The sequence below is a fragment of the Salvelinus alpinus genome, chromosome 10 (genome assembly GCF_045679555.1).
Source record: "Salvelinus alpinus chromosome 10, SLU_Salpinus.1, whole genome shotgun sequence".
Lineage (NCBI taxonomy): Eukaryota > Metazoa > Chordata > Actinopteri > Salmoniformes > Salmonidae > Salvelinus > Salvelinus alpinus.
Window position 1 is genome coordinate 56,049,743 of NC_092095.1, and position 23,400 is coordinate 56,073,142.

At 46.0% G+C, this 23,400-nt stretch overlaps 2 protein-coding genes across 4 annotated transcripts; one reads left to right on the forward strand and one right to left on the reverse strand.

Annotated features, from left to right (window-relative positions):
- The first annotated feature begins 726 nt into the window (after window positions 1-726).
- Window positions 727-14,441, forward strand: LOC139532303 (ubiquitin carboxyl-terminal hydrolase 40-like). 2 transcript variants are annotated; one of them, XM_071329743.1, is made up of 31 exons: window positions 727-1,487; window positions 1,695-1,762; window positions 1,858-1,971; window positions 2,132-2,296; window positions 2,762-2,908; window positions 3,024-3,167; window positions 3,324-3,452; window positions 3,594-3,698; window positions 3,817-3,924; window positions 4,051-4,254; window positions 4,398-4,533; window positions 4,743-4,824; window positions 5,022-5,193; window positions 5,283-5,367; window positions 5,443-5,513; window positions 5,624-6,003; window positions 6,120-6,285; window positions 6,700-6,760; window positions 7,874-7,927; window positions 9,005-9,180; window positions 9,315-9,351; window positions 9,470-9,534; window positions 11,172-11,246; window positions 11,334-11,463; window positions 11,540-11,622; window positions 11,754-11,872; window positions 11,961-12,026; window positions 12,158-12,368; window positions 12,469-12,564; window positions 12,711-12,796; window positions 12,962-14,441. In XM_071329743.1, the coding sequence occupies exons 1-31, from the start codon at window positions 1,295-1,297 to the stop codon at window positions 13,083-13,085; spliced, it is 3,852 nt and encodes a 1,283-aa protein (XP_071185844.1). In that variant the 5' UTR covers window positions 727-1,294; the 3' UTR covers window positions 13,086-14,441. The 2 variants fall into 2 exon arrangements, with proteins under 2 accessions (XP_071185844.1, XP_071185845.1); XM_071329744.1 differs by having other exon boundaries at window positions 6,129-6,285.
- On the reverse strand, window positions 14,440-20,487 carry c10h21orf58 (chromosome 10 C21orf58 homolog). 2 transcript variants are annotated; one of them, XM_071329747.1, is made up of 8 exons: window positions 20,343-20,487; window positions 16,642-16,722; window positions 16,367-16,424; window positions 16,166-16,239; window positions 15,892-16,080; window positions 15,652-15,766; window positions 15,453-15,565; window positions 14,440-14,958 (listed from the first exon to the last, which is right to left on the reverse strand). In XM_071329747.1, the coding sequence occupies exons 2-8, from the start codon at window positions 16,696-16,698 to the stop codon at window positions 14,749-14,751; spliced, it is 816 nt and encodes a 271-aa protein (XP_071185848.1). In that variant the 5' UTR covers window positions 16,699-16,722; window positions 20,343-20,487; the 3' UTR covers window positions 14,440-14,748. The 2 variants fall into 2 exon arrangements, with proteins under 2 accessions (XP_071185848.1, XP_071185846.1); XM_071329745.1 differs by lacking the exon at window positions 20,343-20,487 and adding an exon at window positions 19,807-19,942.
- Between the last annotated feature and the right edge of the window lie 2,913 nt (window positions 20,488-23,400).

Below are 23,400 nucleotides of genomic sequence, written 5' to 3' on the forward strand. Positions count from 1 at the left end.
AACTCACTTTGGGCACACACACCATCCCACAAGTCCAGAGATATGAGTGAGTCCAGTTGATGACAGGCAGAGATAGATGTTGCTCTCTGCCGCTGCTTGAGGGAGACTGCAAGTATTGTGTAACCTGCAGTGTCAAGAGGATGGGTAGATGTCCTGCCCCCTAGTAACCTCCCTTGCAACCTATCAAGGCACAGGCCCGAGATAGTTTTAGAGGCAGCTTTATGGTTCCCCCTAGACTCTCAGGCTCTGGTTGTGGGGGATGGGGAGGGGAGTTTGCTCGGGGTTGTGAGGTGCAGTCACCGACAGGGAATTCTTAACACAGAGACAAAAATGCTATCCATGAGTTCATCTGACCCTGGGGAAGTAGACAAAGGGCTTCATTACTAAAATCCCAAAGTATCCCTTTAAAATTTCTGGCTAGTGTCAGTGCCTTTACACAACAACTGAACAGGTGGTTAAAAGACCAGCAGGTTTGTAGCCACATATGAACCTTCTTTAAGAATACCAGCAGAAAATACATCACATTTCAGTTCAGATTTATCTGTTGTGTGTGTTTGAGATATCCACCGGATGACAGACAAGCCATGTTATAAAAACTACAAGAGGCTTGATGCTCTTGCAAAATCGAAGAGAAGACTTGGTGGACATGTAGTTTTTTCAGCCGAGGTGCCAACCTGTGATTTTAAAACGACACTACAACTACCACAATGCCGCACTCTACCCTTTGGCTTTAGGACATTATGGCTGCGCACTGTTCATCAATGGTGTTTTTATTTACGTTTTTTCGTTTTTTCTCTTATTTAAAACAGAGGAATGTAGACAGAGTTTGGCTTCGATTATAACTTTACAAAAAAGCATTAGGAGATTTCTGGAGTTAAAGCTCTATTTGCGTCAGGAACGCTGAAACACGTTTTGCTTGTTGGCTAACGAGTCAGATAGCCAGGTAGGATAGTTGCCTGTCACCGGTCCGAATTTAGCTGTTGTAAACTCAGTTCACACTAAATGAACTCGTGTTGTAAGGGCAATGATTGTATAGCTTGTTAGTTAACCGCAACAATAATTGCTATAACTCGATCACTATACGGGAACACATTAGTTATCTATTCATAGCTATGTTTACCCCTGTAAAGTCGTCTTATTTCAGAGTCAGTCCCACTACTATCAACAGAGAGCTAGGCAAGACCAAGATGAGATAGCAAGAGGAGTTATTAGTTAGCTAACACAATTAGACATTCAATTCAGTCCCCTGAAGGTGCGTTTCACAGGAAAGAGAGAAACAGACGCAAGCCCAGCCATGTTTGGGAGTCTTTTCGAGGAAGAGGAGGAGGGATTTTCTCTGGCTCCCTCAGGAGGTAGAGTTGTAAAGGGGGAAGGGGAGCCACCTCCACCCCGGGGAAGAGTGAATCTCAGCGGGATTAAAAACCAGGGAGGGACGTGCTACCTCAACTCCCTGCTCCAGACCCTGCTCTTCACCCCGGAGTTCAGAGGTGAGAGGTCAAGTCACTTGACGTTCTATCTTTGGTTCATACTGTATTTGCAATAACGTGTGTGTGTGTGTGTGTGTGTGTGTGTGTGTGTGTGTGTGTGTGTGTGTGTGTGTGTGTGTGTGTGTGTGTGTGTGTGTGTGTGTGTGTGTGTGTGTGTGTGTGTGTGTGTGTGTGTGTGTGTGTGTGTGTGTGCTTGTGCGTGTGTAGAGGAGCTGTTCAGTCTGGGTCCAAAGGAATTGGGCTGCCTGGAGGACAAAGACAAACCAGAGGCCAAGGTAAGGAACCAACCATGGAAGTGTGTGTTCGTCACTGTGTGCATGTCTTTATTTGTATTGGTGTGTTTGAGTAGTACATTAACTCTGTCCCTCAGGTCAGGGTTATTCCATTGGAGCTCCAGAGGCTGTTTGCTCGTCTACTCTTGGTGGACCAACAGAGTGCCTCTACTGCTGATCTCACTGACAGCTTTGGATGGAACAACAGCGAGGTAGTGTGTGTGAACACGAGCATGTGAACGAGTGTGTGTATGAATGGCAGTGTGCGTGATGCAGGGACTAAACTAGAGAATGAGGCTTGCTTTATATAATGCTACATCGCGTTCTCCTACAGTGTATTGCTTACCACTCTCTCTCATCTCTCTCCCATAGGAGAGCAGGCAACATGATGTGCAGGAGTTGAACAGGATTCTGTTCAGTGCCCTAGAGCACTCCCTGGTGGACACCAGCGGTAGTGGGTTCATCCAGCACCTCTACCATGGCACCACTGTCAACAGCATCCTCTGCAAAGAGTGTGGCAACATCAGCCAGAGACAGGTTTTTATTTATTTAACCATTATTTAACTAGGCAAGTCAGTTAAGAACAAATTCTTATTTACTTAAGGCAAAAGGCCTCCTGCGGGGACTGGGGCTGTGATTATAAATATAGGACAAAACACACATCACGACAAGAGAGACAACACAACACTACATAAGAGAAAGAGAGACCCAAGACAACAACACAGCATGGCAGCAACACATGACAACACAGCATGGTAGCAACACATGACAACAACATGGTAGCAACACAACATGGCAGCAGCACAACATGGTAGCAGCTCAAAACAGGGTACAAACATTAGTGGGCACAGACAAGAAGGTAGAGACAACGATACATCACGCAAGCAGCCACAACTGTCAGTAAGAGTGTCCATGATTGAGTTTTTGAATGTAGAGATTGAGATACACACATGTACCAGTTTTATCTTTGTGTTGCTTACACCTCTTTCTCTTGGCTCTCAGGAGGACTTCCTGGACCTGACAGTGTGTGTACGTGGCGTGTGTGGCCTGGAGGGGGCGCTCTGGGACATGTTTGTGGAAGAGGAGATGTTTGAAGGCAGTAACCTCTACCGCTGTGGCCAGTGTGACCAACTAGTCACTGCTGCTAAGGTTAGTAGGAGTATTGGCATGGGTTGAAATTGTACTTGTTTATTCTAGAATTGGTACTGATTCTAGAACTCTCTCTCCCTTGCTCCCTCTTTTTCTCTCTCTCCCCCCTCTGCAGTCTGCCAAGCTGAGGAAGCTCCCTCCCTTCCTGACAGTGTCTCTGTTGAGGTTTAACTTTGATTTTGCCAGGTGCGAGCGTTACAAGGAGACTGGTCGCTACACCTTCCCTCTCACCATCAACCTCAGGCCCTTCTGTGAACAGGTACAACCTCCACCGACATTGATCTGCATTGCTTCACTGCCACTTACTCTGTGTGTATTCTACATGACTTAGTTAAAACAATGTCAAACCATTTAAGAATATGTTATGTCGCATTATAAGGCCTAATGACTATGCTATGTCACCCTATTCTCCCAGACTGAAGACGAGGACTCGGAGTACTCCTATGAACTCTTCTCTGTCATCATCCATAAGGGAGGCTGCTATGGCGGCCATTACCACGTCTACATCAAAGACATGGACCACCTCGGCTTGTGGGAACCGCCGGTGAGAGAGCGCGGGAGGGAGGAGGGGAGAACAACAATTGCATATCAGACAATCGAGGCTTAGAGTATGTCACTAAGTGTGCTAATAGCGAAGTGTGTGTTTGTGTGTGTCTTTGTATTTACGCGCGTGCGTTTGTATCAGGAGGAGGATTCCAAACCCAAGGTTCAGAAGAAGAAGGAAGTGAGAGTGTATCCTGAGCCGGAGAAAGACGACCCTCTATCTGTACTCTCCTCCATAATAGCCCAGGTAACGCAAAGCATGCTGGTTTAACCCGATGGAATGAGAGCACCATGGGCCAGATCGTCAGTAGGTCCAGTGACTGTGTCTGATCTTAATGTGGTGTTGTTCCCCTCCTGGCCTGTAGGAGGAGAGCAGGAGCGTGCTGCTGGACCAGCTGGGCCAGAGACTGATGGACAAGATCGGTTCTTCCTGGAGCAAGAAGTACAGGAAATTCCACGGCCCCATAGGCAAGGTAGGACATGACTGATGGGCGTCCCCCAAGAGCTCCACAACGTCACATAAGGGAAATTACCTTTCCTGATCTCCTCTACATCGTTCTACATGTTATCCTTCTACTCATCCCCCTGTCCCTCTGCAGTTCCTCCAGAACCACAGTGATGTGTTTGTGTTGGTCAATAATGGCACTCGGGTGGCCCTGAAAGCCAACCCCCCTAGCCCGGTGACCCAGCCCTCCAGCCCAGCCCACCCAACCCCTGGCTCTAGCTCTACCCCAGACCCAGTCCACAACAACACAGCCAACCCCCAACCAGAACCAGGACTGGAGACTGCAGCAGAACCACAGGTACACTAGTTAGAGCGCTCATGGTTCTGCTTTAATGATGGTGTGTCTGCTATGTTGATGCTGCATTTGGTTATGTTTAAATCTCTTTTCTGTCTCTCTCTGAATCTCCATTCATCTTTCTTCCTCTCTCCATCTCTCCACAGGGCAGCCACTGGTTTGATCTGAATGACTCCACAGTGACGTCGATCCATGAGAGAGACGTAGAGAAAATGTACCAGGGAAAGGAGAGTGCCTACATGCTGTTCTACAGGAAGACACTGCTACACAGGCCTTCTGGAGGTACGTGGGTGTTTGTGTGTTTGTGTTTGTGAGTGTTTGTGTGTGGGAGAGAGGTGTAAGAAGGAAAGGGAGAGAGTGAGTGAGTGAGTGAAAAAAAAGGAGAGCCACATCCAAACCTGATGCGAGTGGGAGAGAAAGAGAGATGGTGAAGGAGAGACGTGAAAACGCACACGTATACATTCTTTCAAATGAGGTTTTCCCCCTGGCAGCCCTGAGGAACCCTGGGTATAAGGTTCCCCCTCACCTCTTGGAGATGGCTGAAGAGGAGAACAGAAGACTACAACAGAGACGGTACTCACGTACACACACACACACACACACACACACACACACACACACACACACACACACACACACACACACACACTGTTTTTTGTTATGTTTTGCTGATGTTTTTTGTCTATCCGTTTGTGTGTGTGTGTGTGTGTGTGTGTGTGTGTGTGTGTGTGTGTGTGTGTGTGTGTGTGTGTGTGTGTACGCTGCTATAGGGAGGAGTTTGAGGCCAGCAATAACAGTGTTGAGCTGCGTCTCCATCTAGCGCCGCGCTATAGGTTGGAGAACGGAACTCTTAAGCCAATCAGCATAGAGCAGAAAGAGGCCACCAACCTCAACTTCGACTTCCGCAGGACCGTAGGAGACTTGCGAATGATCATCTACCAGGTGACGTCATCATCGTGACTCATTAACTGACTTCCTAAATGACGCCATGGCACTTTGCAAAAAGCTCAAATCAGTGTGTGTGTGTTCAGATGCAGGATCTCTGGGAGGGGGATATGGCTCTGACTGTGGCCAAATGTCTGCCAGCCGGCCTTCACCTCTACAACACTCTCACAGGTGAGACACACACACACTTTTCCTACATGTACATTCTGTGACAGTTCATACTGAACTGTAGTACGTGTGTTTCAGATGATGAGGTGTCTCTCTACAGTGCAGGCATCTTGACTGGCACTGATCTGTTTGTGTGGAACGGCAGAGAGGTGAGGAGACACACTCGAATCAACACAATCCACCGTTGTACACACTGCTACTGGACGTCCTAGAACCAAAATGGCTGTCGGGTCATATCATATCCCCTTTATTTCCTCAGGTTTGTGGGGCGACTGTCCAAATAGGAGCCGAGTGGGAACCATTGCTGCTGACCGTGGTTCGCCCCTATCTGGGAGAAGAGGGGGAGGGAGGGGATGAGGAGGGGGGAGGCGAGGGAGAGGAAGGAGGCTCGGGGCTGTCGAAGGAGTCGAGGGGGTTTGCTGGGAGGGTGACTCTAGGAGAGGTGAGGGAGGCATTAGGGGAGCCACAGGAGAGCCTCCTGTGTCAGGAGAAGAGGGGAGGAGAGGGAGGAGGGGAGGGAGGTGGGGCCAGCGGGTGGAGGGTATTCCCTCCTGGAGACATGCAGAGGACCCTGAAGGAGCTGGCCTTGAAGGATGGAGACGCATTGCTGGTGCTGGAGCCACAGACACAGGACAGCAGGTGGGCAGCGTGGTGTGTGTGTGCAGCAGTGTGTCTGTCTGCGTAAGTGAGTGACAGACATGAGGTGTAGTTTGTGTCTTTGCTATGGCTGTGTGTGTAATGTCTCTCTCTCCCAGTGTGTTCAGTGTGAGTGGTGATATGGTAACCGTGACAACACCATCAGACTGTCGCTGGCTTCAGGTGGAATACCGACCAGAGAGAAGAAGAAGAAGAGGAGGAGGAGGAGAGGGGGAGGAAGAGGAGGAGAGGATGAGGGCAAAGGTCCCTGCCTCTGGAAACATGGTGAGCTAGCAAGTGTGTATGTGTGTTTAGTAGATTAGTGTGTGTTTACTATATTTGTGTGTATGTGTGTGTGTTTAGTATATTAATGTGTGTGTGTTTAGTATATTAATGTGTGTGTGTTTAGTATATTAATGTGTGTGTGTTTAGTATATTAATGTGTGTGTGTTTAGTATATTAATGTGTGTGTGTTTAGTATATTAATGTGTGTGTGTGTTTAGTATATTAATGTGTGTGTGTTTAGTATATTAATGTGTGTGTGTTTAGTATATTAATGTGTGTGTGTTTAGTATATTAATGTGTGTGTGTTTAGAATATTAATGTGTGTGTGTGTTTAGTATATTAATGTGTGTGTGTTTAGTATATTAATGTGTGTGTGTTTAGTATGTTAATGTGTGGGTGTGTGTTCTTTTCTAGCTGCTGTGTGAGGTGAAACAGAGGGCTATAGCGGAGCTACAGCTACAGGAGCAGCTAGCAGGTCAGATACTGTTATTATTACCACTCCTAATAGCAGCAGCTAGCAGGTCAGATACTGTTATTATTACCACTCCTAATAGCAGCAGCTAGCAGGTCAGATACTGTCATTATTACCACTCCTAATAGCAGCAGCTAGCAGGTCAGATACTGTCATTATTACCACTCCTAATAGCAGCAGCTAGCAGGTCAGATACTGTCATTATTACCACTCCTAATAGCAGCAGCTAGCAGGTCAGATACTGTTATTATTACCACTCCTAATAGCAGCAGCTAACAGGTCAGATACTGTCATTATTACCACTCCTAATAGCAGCAGCTAGCAGGTCAGATACTGTTATTATTACCACTCCTAATAGCAGCAGCTAGCAGGTCAGATACTGTTATTATTACCACTCCTAATAGCAGCAGCTAGCAGGTCAGATACTGTTATTATTACCACTCCTAATAGCAGCAGCTAGCAGGTCAGATACTGTTATTATTACCACTCCTAATAGCAGCAGCTAGCAGGTCAGATACTGTTATTATTACCACTCCTAATAGCAGCAGCTAGCAGGTCAGATACTGTTATTATTACCACTCCTAATAGCAGCAGCTAGCAGGTCAGATACTGTTATTATTACCACTCCTAATAGCAGCAGCTAGCAGGTCAGATACTGTTATTATTACCACTCCTAATAGCAGCAGCTAGCAGGTCAGACACTGTTATTATTACCACTCCTAATAGCAGCAGCTAGCAGGTCAGATACTGTTATTATTACCACTCCTAATAGCAGCAGCTAGCAGGTCAGATACTGTTATTATTACCACTCCTAATAGCAGCAGCTAGCAGGTCAGATACTGTCATTATTACCACTCCTAATAGCAGCAGCTGTAGGTCAGATACTGTTATTATTACCACTCCTAATAGCAGCAGCTAGCAGGTCAGATACTGTTATTATTACCACTCCTAATAGCAGCAGCTAGCAGGTCAGATACTGTTATTATTACCACTCCTAATAGCAGCAGCTAGCAGGTCAGATACTGTTATTATTACCACTCCTAATAGTAGCAGCCAGTATTATTATCATAGATATGTGTTTGTTGTCTCTTCACTAGTGTGTTTATCTCTGTCCAGGTGTGGCATGCTGTTTGAGGCAGGTGGACCGTACAGGGAAACTCCTGCCCCCAGGTACTGTAACCCCCAATGACCCTCACACATAAACACATGCAACTCTTACTTTGTACTAATTTAATTTATGTATTGATGCAGGGCTCGACATACAGGGCTGCCTGCTGGCCCGGGGAGGTTTTGGAAGCACTCTGGGCCAGTCAATCCTCCGCGTCAATGACCCCCCCCCCCCCCAATTTTTTGTTGTTGTAATAATGCTATTTACAGTCCAGGCTATATATAATTGTTGAAAAAACAGACAAATTCCCAAAGCTGTTAGTTCTTTATGCAGATTATCACAAGCACACAGACTAGTTCATCTGTCAGGCAGCAAGAAAGAGCAGCTCGCCACTGGTTGTCGCGTGGAGCAGCACACAGAAGAAGGACAGTAGTAGGGTTGCTGGTAGGGTATGTAGGGAAGATGTTTCAACTTTCAACTGGTAGATATTATAAGGCAACAGTGGGTACGTAAAACAGGTATTTACGATGTTTGGCCCAAGTCGTGGTTAAATCTTTGCAATGCACAGTTTTGTCATCATGCTCTGTTTGAATGAACGCTTCTAAAGGCTTTCCATAACCTTCCCAGTTAAATGTTGACTACACAGTAGGTCTATTTGTGATTATTCCCAGACCTTAAAAGGGGTCTCCAGATGTGGAGTAAGCATTGTTGTGGACTTGGAACGTCCAATTATTTTTTTTTTTCTATAAATCATTTTAAAAAGTGTGATTTTGATAGTGAGAACTCGGAAACCGGGAAAACAAACTGTAGCTGAAGATAAAACATATTTGATTGGCCCTGTAGCCTGCTGACTGTTCAAAATCGCTAACAATAACACCATTTTTGAGATTACGCAAAGTATTATTTTCCCCTCCAATCAATCAATGTAAATGTGATATTGTCAAGTAAAATGTCATCATTTCTGTATGGAGGGTAGGTATTATCGGCTAACTTGCTCAGCACGCAAACTAAAGATAAAATCACCTGATCTCAATATTTTTTTTGGGGGGGGGCAGTAGCTTTCAGTTGGCGATGGCCCGGTGTGCCACTGGCAAATTTACCTGAATGTCAAGCCCTGTCGTGTGTGTTGCCTCCCACAGTGTGTGAGGAGCTGAGTGTTCGTGACGCTGGGGTTAGGCTGATGACCTCCCTGTCCCTCTGTCCTGGAACGGCCCCCAAAGACACACAGCTGTTCCTGTACTTCAGTGTGGGGACAGCACCCTCCTCTGGCTTGGAGGGGGAAATCATTGTAGAGCAGTCCAGCACGGTTAAACAGGTGGGGACTGACTGCGTATTGTTTGGTCTGCTGGTCTGTCTATCTGCCTGCCTGCCTGTGTCTGTCTCTCTGTCAGACAGTGTATCTGCTTCTCTGCTAATGAGTGCTAATCCTATCTATACATTCTATTGTAGTGTCTCAAGACAATGTTGGAGTCAGCAAGACTTGAAGGTAAAACTACTAGATTATAGAGCGTGTCTCTTCTCCCCTGTGTGTGCATTTGTGTTAATGGTGTGGGTTAATGATGTGGGTTAATAGTGTGTGTGTGTGTGTGTGTGTGTGTGTACAGGGAACGGTTGGCATCTAAGGAGGCTGGACTGGTGTGAGGAGGTGGGAGAGGCTTTGATGGACGAGGTCAGTAACCAGAATTATAAAACGGGTTGTTTGGATGCTGATTGGTTGATACAGGGAGTTATTTATGACAATCTCCCGGATAATGCTTCTTAACAGTTTTCATTTGAATGATCAAAGCTCCTTCAGCGTCCCACAGCCCAGCCAGGCAATTAATAAACTCCCCTGGAGAGAAATGTCTCGACAGGATTTCCCTATGCTTCCATCCTAGCATTTGGTTTGCAACAGTTGAGGTTTGTCTAAACCTTGTTGCCTGCCAAGCTGACCTGTGCAACAATGTTGCAGGGTTTTTTTGCGATCTCCACCGTGCCATAGAGAATGATCGTGTCCAGAGGAGACTCATTATAATGGATATATCCAAAGAAATGGCAATAGAAATAAAGGTAAAACAAACGAAAATGCACATAGTTTGCTGTCAGTTCAGCTGCTTGTCGTGATTGTGGGTTTGCTTTTAGTTGACTAGTTGGCCAAGGAGAAGAAGCCAACTTGCAATGCAAAAAGTGTTTTGCTTAGAATGGACGACCAGCCCGCTTGGCTGACAACCATGTCAATAGAATAGACAACCAGCCCGCTTGGCTGACAACCATGTCAATAGAATAGACAACCAGCCCGCTTGGCTGACAACCATGTCAATAGAATAGACAACCAGCCCGCTTGGCTGACAACCATGTCAATAGAATAGACAACCAGCCCGCTTGGCTGACAACCATGTCAATAGAATAGACAACCAGCCCGCTTGGCTGACAACCATGTCAATAGAATAGACAACCAGCCCGCTTGGCTGACAACCATGTCAATAGAATAGACAACCAGCCCGCTTGGCTGACAACCATGTCAATAGAATAGACAACCAGCCCGCTTGGCTGACAACCATGTCAATAGAATAGACAACCAGCCCGCTTGGCTGACAACCATGTCAATAGACTAGACAACCAGCCCGCTTGGCTGACAACCATGTCAATAGAATAGACAACCAGCCCGCTTGGCTGACAACCATGTCAATAGAATAGACAACCAGCCCGCTTGGCTGACAACCATGTCAATAGAATAGACAACCAGCCCGCTTGGCTGACAACCATGTCAATAGAATAGACAACCAGCCCGCTTGGCTGACAACCATGTCAATAGAATAGACAACCAGCCCGCTTGGCTGACAACCATGTCAATAGAATAGACAACCAGCCCGCTTGGCTGACAACCATGTCAATAGAATAGACAACCAGCCCGCTTGGCTGACAACCATGTCAATAGAATAGACAACCAGCCCGCTTGGCTAGCAACTTCAGAATCTCAGCACTGGCTTTTGCTCTGACTATATTGTCTGGTGGAAGGATGAAATAAAACAAATGTACTCATTTTTATGAAAACAGGTTGTTAATCTTTTTTTATATGTTGGCAATTGTTTTGTTAAAGCAATAAGGGCACTCGAACCTGGGGATTATCGTGAATAACACCCTCCTAAGGGATGTTTCCTCGTACCTCCGCGTCGGTTTTAAGAACAGACCATAGTCGGGTGTTATTGTCACGATAGTCCCTGGGTTCTAATAAATTATTGCTTAAGCGAAATCAAGAAGTGGGATACATTTTCCGCTCTCTTTTTCACTCACTGCCACAATCTCTCTCTCTCGTTTCTTCCCCAGGAGGCGTCTCTCTCAGAGCTGAAGATGAGTCATGGAGACGCTCTGGTGATTACTGAGGGACGACTTCCTCCCAAGGTACACTCAACTTCCTGTTCTCTTACAACCCCATTCACTCTCTACAGACACGTATTCCCCCTCTCACGTCCCCCCTCTCTCTCTCAGGGTTTTCTGAAGCTGTCAGTCTGGCTGTATGTGGAGCCAAGAGCCTATCCTGTGGTCTCTATGGAAACAGAGGTCAGCGGCACAGCCGAGGGGTCCACGGAGGGTCAGAGGTTGGAGGTCATGACTGCAGGTAAGGCACACACACAGTATGAAAGTAGGTATGAAGGTATGAAACTATGTCCACTGGTTAAAATGTGTGTGTTTAGTGGGCGGGGCCATGGTGGAGCTGAGGACTGTGGGACAGGTGGAGATCTCAGAGGAGGCTACACTGGAAGAGCTGAAGACTCAGGTAGTGTGTGTGTGTGTGTGTGTGTGTGTGTGTGTGTGTGTGTGTGTGTGTGTGTGTGTGTGTGTGTGTGTTGATACTGCTCCTTCTACCGTGTGTATGTCCATGCTGTGTGTTAATACTCTGTGTGTTAGGTGCTGACTCTGCCGGCGCTGCAGTATGTGTGTGTGCCCACTCCTGCGTTTCTGCGTGTGTGGCAGCTGGAGGGACAGAGACTGAGACGTATCCTCAGAGGACAACAACACACACTCAGGTACACACACACACACACTCCTCCCTCTCACTCCTGTCTTTCTCCTCTCATCCCTTTCCTTTTCTCAACAACAAGTATCTGTTCACAGGAAGTTGAAGTTGTGCAGTGGGGTGGAGTTTTGTGTGCAGCAGCTACTGAGAGAAGAGGATCTTGGGTAAGCCTGGGGTTATTCTACTCATTGGTCAGTTAAGCAGATATCGGAAACATGATTTCTGGATCTGTTGTTATCCCTCGCTCTTCTCTTCCTCTCCCTCCATCTTATTGCCCCATTCCACCCTCCCCCAGTCCTAAGGAGGTGTTGCTGCGTGTCCAGATGGGGGTGCCAGGGGAGAGGGGTTACTACCCTCCAGAGGACCTGGTCTGGGATGCTTCTCGAGACCCTTCCCCCAGATCGCTACGCTCTGCCCTGGCCTCAACATACGGCCTCTCTCCTGACTCCCTGCTACTGGCCAAGCACCAGCCACACACACACACCTGGGAGACTTTCTCCAACTGGGTAAGAGATGGGGAGGGAGGGAGCCTGATGTTTTATTGTCACTCTCCTATGGTTTATTTTATGACTCTTCCTGGCGCTTGTTGATAATGCGTGCACACAGAGCCAGCAGGTGTCCAAACGGAAGAAGAAGAAAAAGGCGGAGTCTCTGCTTGGAGCGCCTTTCCACCTTACAGACGGTGACATCGTCGGTGTCAAGGTAACAAACGCAGCTCTGTGGTTCATCGTATTGGTTGCGTTCCAGCCTATTCTGCTTTAATTGGACAGAACTTGCTTATTGAATGTGACATGGTTTTCTGATTGGATAATACTTTGACAGTAACATGGTGTTTTCTGATTGGACAGAACCTGTTGATTGACAATAACCGGGACTTTAGCACCCAACAGGATGAGCAGAGGTTGAGGGAAGAGAAGGAGCAACGCAGGAAAGGGTGGGGCTTCTTAAAATATCCAATGTGACTCAGGTCACAGTGTTGACGCTGCTTTTTGTGTATGACATTAGCTTTACAAGAAAGTGTATTTATAGTTACAAAGTTATTATAAATAAGTAAATGTCTATGGTTTACATTGATACTATTTCCTCTTTACTCCTGTAGAGGGCAGGGTGCGGGGGCTGAAGTTGAGACCAACCAAGGGGTGGGACCAGAGAAGAAGATGGGGCCAATCAAGGCCAGGAAGCCAGAGGTGGCCCTGTCAATCAACGTGGGGGTGTTCAGATAGCCTCGCCTTACACACACACACACACACAAACAAACACATACAGTACACATGCGCGCACACACAGACTTTCTCACCGTGGCATCGCTCAACATCATGAACAATCTTCTGGACATCTGTTTGTGTGCCAAACATTTTTGATAATGTGTTCACACAGCTTGACCCCCCCATAGATCTGCTATCTTCTGCTAGTGTAAGTCTTACTGGTTCGCTATACAGACCTCTGTCTACTCAATGTTACAAGCTGCAGTCTAACTCTCCCTCCATCTCTCTGTCACTACATCTGGATCCCTTCTCCCCTCTACATGAGATCCAATAGGAACCAGTATTTCTACATGAGATCCAATAGGAACCAGTATTTCTACATGAGATCCAATAGGAACCAGTATTTCTACATGATATCCAATAGGAACCAGTATTTCTACATGTGATCCAATAGGAACCAGTATTTCTACATGAGATCCAATAGGAACCAGTATTTCTACATGAGATCCAATAGGAACCAGTATTTCTACATGAGATCCAATAGGAACCAGTATTTCTAAATGAGTTCCAATAGGAACCAGTTTTTCCACTCATAGTACTGGGTGTATTACATATATGTTGGTATGTATTTACAGTATCTGCTGACTAGTTTGCAATGGTACACACCACAGAGGTATAGATATGTACCAGTAGATTATAGATAATATATACACCTATATTTCTAATAAGAGTTAGTGGGTTTATATCCATGCCTTAACATGGACGAGCCACAATTCAGCTCAGTCCGGAATAGTCCCCCCTACCTAATTTCTGTCTCTGTTGCGCCCTCTCTCGCTCTACCTTTCTTTCCCTCCTAACTTCATCTTCACTTAGTGGTCTCACCCTCTCGCCATTTTCCTTACATGGGAAAGAGTCCAAGTGTTTTCTCTGTATCCCATCATGCCTCTGCACCAGAGTTGATCATGTTAATCATACTATAATTCTGTTTGTTTCATGTGCATGCAGTGGGTGTGTTTGGACGGACTTCAGGGAGTTAAAATAATTAATGGATCATTTGACTAATATGTCATACGTGACTTTCAGAAATGACGGTTGGACAATGAATGCGAGTGACTTTGTTTTTGGATTATGAGAATATTTGATTTCCTAACTAATCTGATGTTTTTATTTTTGCATTTGCTGTAAGAATAACTTAAGTTAGTTTTGAGTACTGTATGACTTCTACTTGTGGTGTGGGTCAGTGCCAAGAAGCAAGGTTTGACAGATGGAGAGTTTTGGATTAACTACAGAATAAAACGGAACAAGAAGCAAGGACAGATAGATGAAGAGTTTTGTGATTTGGATTAAATACAGAATAAAACCGATCAAGAAGCATGTTTGCAAATCTTGTTTTATTTATTTTGAAGTCCTGATGCATGTTTACAGACCTTAGTCATTTGCACACTCTTTTGCAACCACGAATCATAGTAGGCCAACACATTTGAATTTAGAACATGTTGCCAGTGCCAAGAAGCAAATTCTCCATTCAACCATTATATTTGGCTATACTGAAACGATGCTTATCAAACATAATATCAATGTATACATTTTACATTTACAATCAATCATCTATCTGTATATATTTTGAAATATGAAGACAATATCTCAAGATCGGGGTTAGGGAATATTGTTCAGGGCTAGGCTAATACATGTTGAGTGGGGGCAATGAGATGGGGCCGGTCACATGCTGCACGGACGGCATATGAGGCCCGCCCTGCCCTTCAGGTAGCGATGACGTCATCGAGGGCCACATGGGATAGCCAATGGGAGGTAGCAATTGGGCCTGGGGGCCGTAGTGATGGTGGTGGACGGAGTTTCCTCTTGGTTTGACCGCTGACCTCACAACAACATCCTGGATGAAGTCAACATCAAGATGAAAACAAAGTAACAAATATAAGATGTTAAGAATTCCAAAAAGGCATGATCTTTGGTATGTGGGTGACAGGAACCATAAGACTGCTGAACAATTAATCATCAAATGGCAATCGGGACTATTTACATTGACCCCCCCCCCCCCCCCCCTTTGTTTTTACACTGCTGCTATGCACTGTTTATTATTTATGCATAGTCACTTTACCCCTACCTACATGTACAAATGACCTCTTCTAACCTGTACCCCTGCACATTGACTCGGTACCGGTACCCCCTTTAAATAGCCTCGTTATTATTTTATTCTGTTACTTTTTATTTTATTTAGTAAATATTTTCTTAACTCTATTTCTTGAACTATATTGTTGGTTAAGGGCTTGTAAGTAAGAATTTCACGGTAAGGTCTACAACTGTTGTATTCAGCGCTTGTGACAAATACGATTTGACATAAATGATGTGGGTGTGTGTGATACTGACCTGTCCTGGGTTAGGTGGTGACAGGGCCGTGGGAGGTATTGCTTTCAGCATCATGTTGTGCATTATGATCTGATGCATCTGAGCATTCTGCATCAACATCAGCTCCACCATGTCTAACACACACACACATACATGAAAATAAACATTATATATACACACACACACACACACCAGTAGCTGCATTTGTGTGTGTGTTTACCTTCTTTGATGCTCCCAGACCGTGGTGCAGGGTAAGGCTGAGGAGGGGGTATCTGTTGTATGAGGGGCTGTTGCTGTGGTAACTGCTGTATGAAGGTAGTAGGCTGCTGGGGCAACTACAGACCAAGAGAGAAATAGCATCAGCTGTCTGTGTGTAAGAGAGAAAGAGAAAAAGCAGAGCAACAGGAAGATAGATGGAGAGGAAGACAGAGGGAGAGAAAGAGAAGGATTTTTGTCTCACCATTTGCTGGATGATGCGTGGGGGCTGTGGCGGGGGTGGAGCGGGGGGTGCAAGGGCAGGCTGGTAGATATGGATGGGGGCCGGAGTAGGAGGCAGAGGGACAGGAGGAGGGAGGAGGTCTGGGCGGTACCGTCTCCCTGTCCCACCCCAGGTGTGAGGTCTGCTCAGGTCCTCCAACATGTGCTGCTCCTGCAGGCAACACGCACACAGACATTACCATGTGAGTTTGATGATAATGATGGTGATAAATATCTTAATAATAATGATGTCATACCCTCAGTCTTTGCAGCAGGTCCTTTTTTCGTCTAAGCACACTGTGCAGCGCATCCACCTGTCCATCAAAACTCCCTGGCCAATCAGAAATAGGAATAAAGTAAGGTCAGAAAACTTACACATACAAAAAGGAACAATCAGGGTTTGCTTGTACTTCAACGCTTCATTACAATATTTGTTTTCAAACATTTTGTAGTCTTACTGGTGGATAGGGCAGATTCTGCTCTGCCGTCCTTGTTGTCCCTCTCATTCTCCAGTCTCTGTGGACATGAAGACAAGCAGGAGGTGAGTAGTCAGTAGTCAACAAGAGGCCATGTGCAGCCAGAACTCGCAACATCAGAAAAGATTATCTCTTTTACTACTCTTTGTTACACTCATAAGTTAAAAACATGGCATTTCTGTCTATCGAAGTAAATGATCAGATGATTATTTGATATCCAAAACTTTAAAAACTCAATCAATCAAATAATCAATGACCTTCTCCAGCAGCCTGAGTTTGAGTCTGGTCATCTGGTCAAGCATGGGATCAGTCATTCTGAGAGTACAGTTTTCTCCACACTGTGAAGTTGGAGAAAACACACACACACACACACACACACACACACACACACACACACACACACACACACACACACACACACACACACACACACACACACACACACACACACACACACACAGCAATAAGTGACTGAGGGTCACCGCTGTACACACCCCCACTCTCCTGTCCCCAATTTACCTGTAGCTCTTTAGCCGTATGTCACACACCTATCGATCAGCTCTCAGTTTCTATGCCAAACTGAGACCACTAACCTGGTTACTAAGGGACACAACTGTTTATGTCAACCAAGCCACGCCTACTGTTTGGTTACCGTTCCTGGTTTTGTTCTTGATCCTAGGTTACTGTTTACCATCTGAGCTGACACAAACAGTGTATTTCTCTTGAACAACAACCCAGTAAGGCAATTAAAGAAATATAAAAGTAAGGGTCAGTGAAATTGATTGGGATAAGAATAGAAAGTAATATATGCAGTCAACACACAGAAAGTTAGAAATTGGTATAAACTTGGGTGGTCATTCAATCATACCAGATTGGCACCCAAATAGGATCTGGAATGAGAAGCTCTGTGCTGAAAATGTATAAATTTAGTCTTTATTGGAAGGATTGGAGTTCTTCTCCTGTCCAAAAAGTTGGACCCGGACCCAGGGACGAGTTTAGTAATTTGGAGGCCCCAGGCAGAGGCCAGTCTGAGGCCCCCCGCCCCACCTCATTTAAAAATAGGGATTTATAGTAAAGACATATAATTTAACTTTAAAAATATATTACCTTTTAACCCCATAGAGTCTAAGGGCCCGGGCTGGGTTTCTATTAAGCTAACCTATGGAATTGTTTTAAGATGGTCATACCAAGGATCATTTAGCTATTTACTTTTGAATTTTAGGACCCATGTAGGTATCAAAAATCTATATGAAAAAATGTATTTGATTAAACATTGAATTTGGCCTTACTGCAATTTTTGTATTATTTATTTATGCCTCAAACAGAGGCATTATTTCTGTTTAATGGTAAGTCCGCCAGTGAACGGACCTGAAAACAATCAGACCCATACCCGAATGGACCCGAGGACAACCCGAGCTAGACACGACCCATACCCGAATGGACCCGAGGACAACCCGAGCTAGACACGACCCATACCCTAACATACCAGGGTGACAAAAAAATTATGTTTATCAGCCACGCTGCTCTTCTAGTTAACGAATAGATCATTATATGTTGGTTAGGCCTTCTATAAGTCGATACATTCACCTTAATAGCTTAAAATAAATATGCTATAGGTCAGGGGTATTCAACTCTTACCTCATGAGGTTCTATCTGATAATTAATTACACCCAATTGGTGTCCTAGGTCTAAATCAGTGCCTGATTGGAGGGGAACAATGAAAAAAAGTAGTGGAATGGGCTTTGAGGTCCAGCATTGAGTTTGAAGGCTATAGGTTATATAGAGCCGTGGTTGTGTCCATTTGGGCTCACTCTGGTCTATCGGCTGTAGTTACATAGACCCAAGACCAGATGACAATCAAAGGTTGTGTTCACACAGGCAGCCCAATTCTGATCAACATTTACTGGGGGAGAGGGGCTGGTTTCGGTGCCAATGCACCACACAAGCAATAAACGATGCATGCCGACTTCGTGCACTTCAATGTCATGGTTTGCATTTTCAAAACCACAATAAATAGACTAGTCCCCAGGTCCAGAACCGAGGCTGGGAAACGCACAGTATTAAATAGAGCCATGACTACATGGAACTCTCTGCCACCACAGGTAACTCAAGTTTGAAAAAACAGATAAAAGAACACCTTACTGCAGAAAGTGGACTGAGAAGAAACACAGACATTTTATATATATATTGTACTGTAATTTGCACTGTACTTTGTATTAGTCCTAGATATTGTGTATGTACTGATATGTAGGCTATGTGTGATGTTTTAAATGTATTTCAGTCCTTGACTAAAAATGTTCCGTACTATGTCATGTTTATGTGGACCCCAGGAAGAGTAGCTGATGCTTTTGCAGTGGCTAATGGGGATCCTAATAAATACCAAGTGTCAATCTTGACAAACAGAAAATACCTTCCTCCCTACCTTGTAGGCTTACCCAGTATAGAATGTAGGGCTTGACTTTTTGGTGTTTTGTAACAGATGTCTCTTTCCATTCATCAATTGGCTGCTGCACAGTTTGAATTTATTGATTGATTTTATTTGTCGGTAAAAAAAACAACATATGTTGTCCCTATTCTTTTTACATAAATACATAGATACAGACACATTACAGAGATAGACATGAAAAAATGCTCAACCTCCAGATGAGTATGAGGGGGGAGTTTAAGTACAATTCTTGCAAGCTTGTTTGGCTGGTACAGTAGCTTATTTTTTAGAAGTTTGGGGCTGCTGGTGAACCATGATGTGCAGGCTCATCCAAGATGGCGTGGCAGTCGGACGTGTGTTTGTATTGTCCTGTCGCGTGTAAATAGTAAATAGTAAATAGTCTTCGTATTTTTCGTATACATTTCGTATATATTTTAATTTCACTTTCCATCTAGGAACTGAATATACATTCCTACATTCCGCCTCACCCAATGTGGTACGGACCTGCTATTTTTTTTATACTTTAGAACCGTAACCCCAATCAGAAGCTAGCCAGATAACTAGCTACTAGCTAGTAGTCAGTTAGCCACTGCTGCGGTCTTCACCCTCAACTCGGACACAGCCAGCTTCAATACCGGGCCAATACCTGCCAGTCTGCAAGCGCGATATCAACCCAGAGCATATAGGACTGCTTTTTCTCTACCACATCACCGGATTCCTGACGCAAGCTCTGGACAATTACACCGTATCATCACAGCTAGCTAGCTGCAACCGAGTGGCTACTACTGGCTAACACCTCTGTCCCGAAGCAAGCACCAGTTAGCCTTGAGCTAGCCTCGAGCTAGGCCCATCTGCCGGCTAGCTGAAGAGATCTACCAGCGAATTCTTGGGCTACAATACCAGCTACAAGCTAATTTAGCCATTTTTTTTGCCGCTGCTAGTAGCTTTTACCTTCTGCACAGACACCAGCCCTGTTATTAGCCTGGATATTACTCACCAATTTACCAGCATCGGACTGTCTCTCGACAACAACGCCGGATTCCTGCCGTAATCCCTGAGCCACTGCTTCTGATCCTCACAGCTAGCTTGCGGCTAGCGCAGCTAGCGCCACTGCCACGAAGCTAGCACCAGTTAGCAAACACAATTCTACAATTCACAACCTCTCTTTCGCCATCGCCATCTGGCTTGGATTCTCTGTCGACACGACCACGTCTGAGCAGACCCCCTCCGTCTGAGCAGACCACCCCCCGGGCTACTAACTTTAAACGCCGCGTGCTAGCTTAGTGGAGGCCTCCCTGCTCCATCTACGGCTGCCCCCTGGACACTATGATCACTTGGCTACATAGCTGATGCATGCTTGACTGTCCATTAATTCACGGTACTCCATTCTGTTTATTTGTGTTTTATCTGTCGGCTCTGTGCTTTAACTCAGGATCTGTGTGTAGTTAATCTGACCCTCTCTGCCTAGTCGTCGCCATTTTTACCTGTTGTTGCTGTTAGACTAGCACCCTGTTATTGCTGCTGTTATCTTACCTGTTGTTTTAGCTAGCTCTCCCAATCAAGACCTGCAATCACTTTATGCCTTATTGTATGTCTCTCTCAAATATCAATATGCCTTGCATACTGTTGTTCAGGCTAGTTTTCATTATCATTGTTTTGGTTTGCAATGGACCCTGTAGTTCCACTCTCCGTACCTCTGATACCCCCTTTGTCCCACCCCCCACACATGCGGTGACCTCACCCATTGAGACCAGCATGTCCAGAGATACATCCTCTCTTATCATCACCCAGTGCCTGGGCTTGCCTCCGCTGTACCCGCGCCCCTCCATACCCCTGTCTGCACATTATGCCCAGAATCTATTCTACCACGCCCATAAATCTGCTCCTTTTATTCTTTGTCCCCAACGCTCTAGGCGACCAGTTTTGATAGCCTTTAGCCGCACCCTCATCCTACTACTCCTCTGTTCCTCGGGTGATGTGGAGGTAAACCCAGGCCCTGCATGTCCCCAGTCACCCTCATTTGTTGACTTCTGCGATCGAAAAAGCCTTGGCCTCATGCATGTCAACATCAGAAGCCTCCTCCCTAAGTTTGCCTTACTCACCGCTTTAGCACACTCTGCCAATCCTGATGTCCTTGCCGTGTCCGAATCCTGGCTTAGGAAGGCCACCAAAAATTCTGAGATTTCCATACCCAACTATAACACTTTCCGTCAAGATAGAACTGCCAAAGGGGGAGGAGTTGCAATCTACTGCAGAGATAGCCTGCAAAGTTCTGTCATACTTTCCAGGTCTATGCCCAAACAGTTCGAACTTCTAATTTTAAAAATTAATCTCTCCAGAAATAAGTCTCTCACTGTTGCCGCCTGCTACCGACCCCCCTCAGCTCCCAGCTGTGCCCTGGACACCATCTGTGAATTGATCGCTCCCCATCTAGCTTCAGAGTTTGTTCTGTTAGGTGACCTAAACTGGGATATGCTTAACACCCCGGCAGTCCTACAATCCAAGCTTGATGCCCTCAATCTCACACAAATCATCAAGGAACCCACCAGGTACAACCCTAAATCCGTAAACATGGGCACCCTAATAGACATTATCCTGACCAACCTGCCCTCCAAATACACCTCTGCTGTCTTCAATCAAGATCTCAGCGATCACTGCCTCATTGCCTGTATCCGCCACGGGTCCGCGGTCAAACGACCACCCCTCATCACTGTCAAACGCTCCCTAAAACACTTCTGCGAGCAGGCCTTTCTAATCGACCTGGCCCGGGTACCCTGGAAGGATATTGACCTCATCCCGTCAGTTGAGGATGCCTGGTCATTCTTTAAATGTTACTTCCTCACCATATTAGACAAGCATGCTCCGTTCAAAAAATGCAGAACCAAGAACAGATATAGCCCTTGGTTCACTCCAGACCTGACTGCCCTCGACCAGCACAAAAACATCCTGTGGCGAACTGCAATAGCATCGAAGAGCCCCCGCGATATGCAACTGTTCAGGGAAGTCAGGAACCAATACACGCAGTCAGTCAGGAAAGCAAAGGCCAGCTTTTTCAAGCAGAAATTCGCATCCTGTAGCTCTAACTCCAAAAAGTTCTGGGATACTGTAAAGTCCATGGAGAACAAGAGCACCTCCTCCCAGCTGCCCACTGCACTGAGGCTAGGTAACACGGTCACCACCGATAAATCCGTGATAATCGAAGACTTCAACAAGCATTTCTCAATGGCTGGCCATGCCTTCCTCCTGGTGACTCCAACCTTGGCCAACAGCCCCGCCCCCCCCGCTGCTACTCGCCCAAGCCTCCCCAGCTTCTCCTTTACCCAAATCCAGATAGCAGATGTTCTGAAAGAGCTGGAAAACCTGGACCCATACAAATCAGCTGGGCTTGACAATCTGGACCCCCTATTTCTGAAACTGTCCGCCGCCATTGTCGCACCCCCTATTACCAGCCTGTTCAACCTCTCCTTCGTATCATCTGAGATCCCCAAGGATTGGAAAGCTGCCGCGGTCATCCCCCTCTTCAAAGGGGGAGACACCCTGGACCCAAACTGTTACAGACCTATATCCATCCTGCCCTGCCTATCTAAGGTCTTCGAAAGCCAAGTCAACAAACAGATCACTGACCATCTCGAATCCCACCGTACCTTCTCCGCTGTGCAATCCGGTTTCCGAGCCGGTCACGGGTGCACCTCAGCCACGCTCAAGGTACTAAACGACATCATAACCGCCATCGATAAAAGACATTACTGTGCAGCCGTCTTCATCGACCTGGCCAAGGCTTTCGACTCTGTCAATCACCATATTCTTATCGGCAGACTCAGTAGCCTCGGTTTTTCTAATGACTGCCTTGCCTGGTTCACCAACTACTTTGCAGACAGAGTTCAGTGTGTCAAATCGGAGGGCATGTTGTCCGGTCCTCTGGCAGTCTCTATGGGGGTACCACAGGGTTCAATTCTCGGGCCGACTCTTTTCTCTGTATACATCAATGATGTTGCTCTTGCTGCGGGCGATTCCCTGATCCACCTCTACGCAGACGACACCATTCTATATACTTCCGGCCCTTCCTTGGACACTGTGCTATCTAACCTCCAAACGAGCTTCAATGCCATACAACACTCCTTCCGTGGCCTCCAACTGCTCTTAAACGCTAGTAAAACCAAATGCATGCTTTTCAACCGTTCGCTGCCTGCACCCGCACGCCCGACTAGCATCACCACCCTGGACGGTTCCGACCTAGAATATGTGGACATCTATAAGTACCTAGGTGTCTGGCTAGACTGCAAACTCTCCTTCCAGACTCATATCAAACATCTCCAATCCAAAATCAAATCAAGAATCGGCTTTCTATTCCGCAACAAAGCCTCCTTCACTCACGCCGCCAAACTTACCCTAGTAAAACTGACTATCCTACCGATCCTCGACTTCGGCGATGTCATCTACAAAATAGCTTCCAACACTCTACTCAGCAAACTGGATGCAGTTTATCACAGTGCCATTCGTTTTGTTACTAAAGCACCTTATACGACCCACCACTGCGACCTGTATGCCCTAGTCGGCTGGCCCTCGCTACATGTTCGTCGTCAGACCCACT

Coding starts and splice junctions, on each gene's coding strand:
- LOC139532303 (XM_071329743.1), top strand. CDS start 1,295: ATGTTTGGGAGTCTTTTCGAGGAAGAGGAGGAGGGATTTTCTCTGGCT. Junction 11,247..11,333: donor AGGGACGACTTCCTCCCAAG/GTACACTCAACT, acceptor TCTCTCTCTCAG/GGTTTTCTGAAGCTGTCAGT. Junction 11,873..11,960: donor GGACAACAACACACACTCAG/GTACACACACAC, acceptor ATCTGTTCACAG/GAAGTTGAAGTTGTGCAGTG.
- c10h21orf58 (XM_071329747.1), bottom strand. CDS start 16,698: ATGACTGATCCCATGCTTGACCAGATGACCAGACTCAAACTCAGGCTG. Junction 16,240..16,366: donor AGAATCTGCCCTATCCACCA/GTAAGACTACAA, acceptor CTGATTGGCCAG/GGAGTTTTGATGGACAGGTG. Junction 16,081..16,165: donor ACCTGCTGCAAAGACTGAGG/GTATGACATCAT, acceptor TGTTGCCTGCAG/GAGCAGCACATGTTGGAGGA.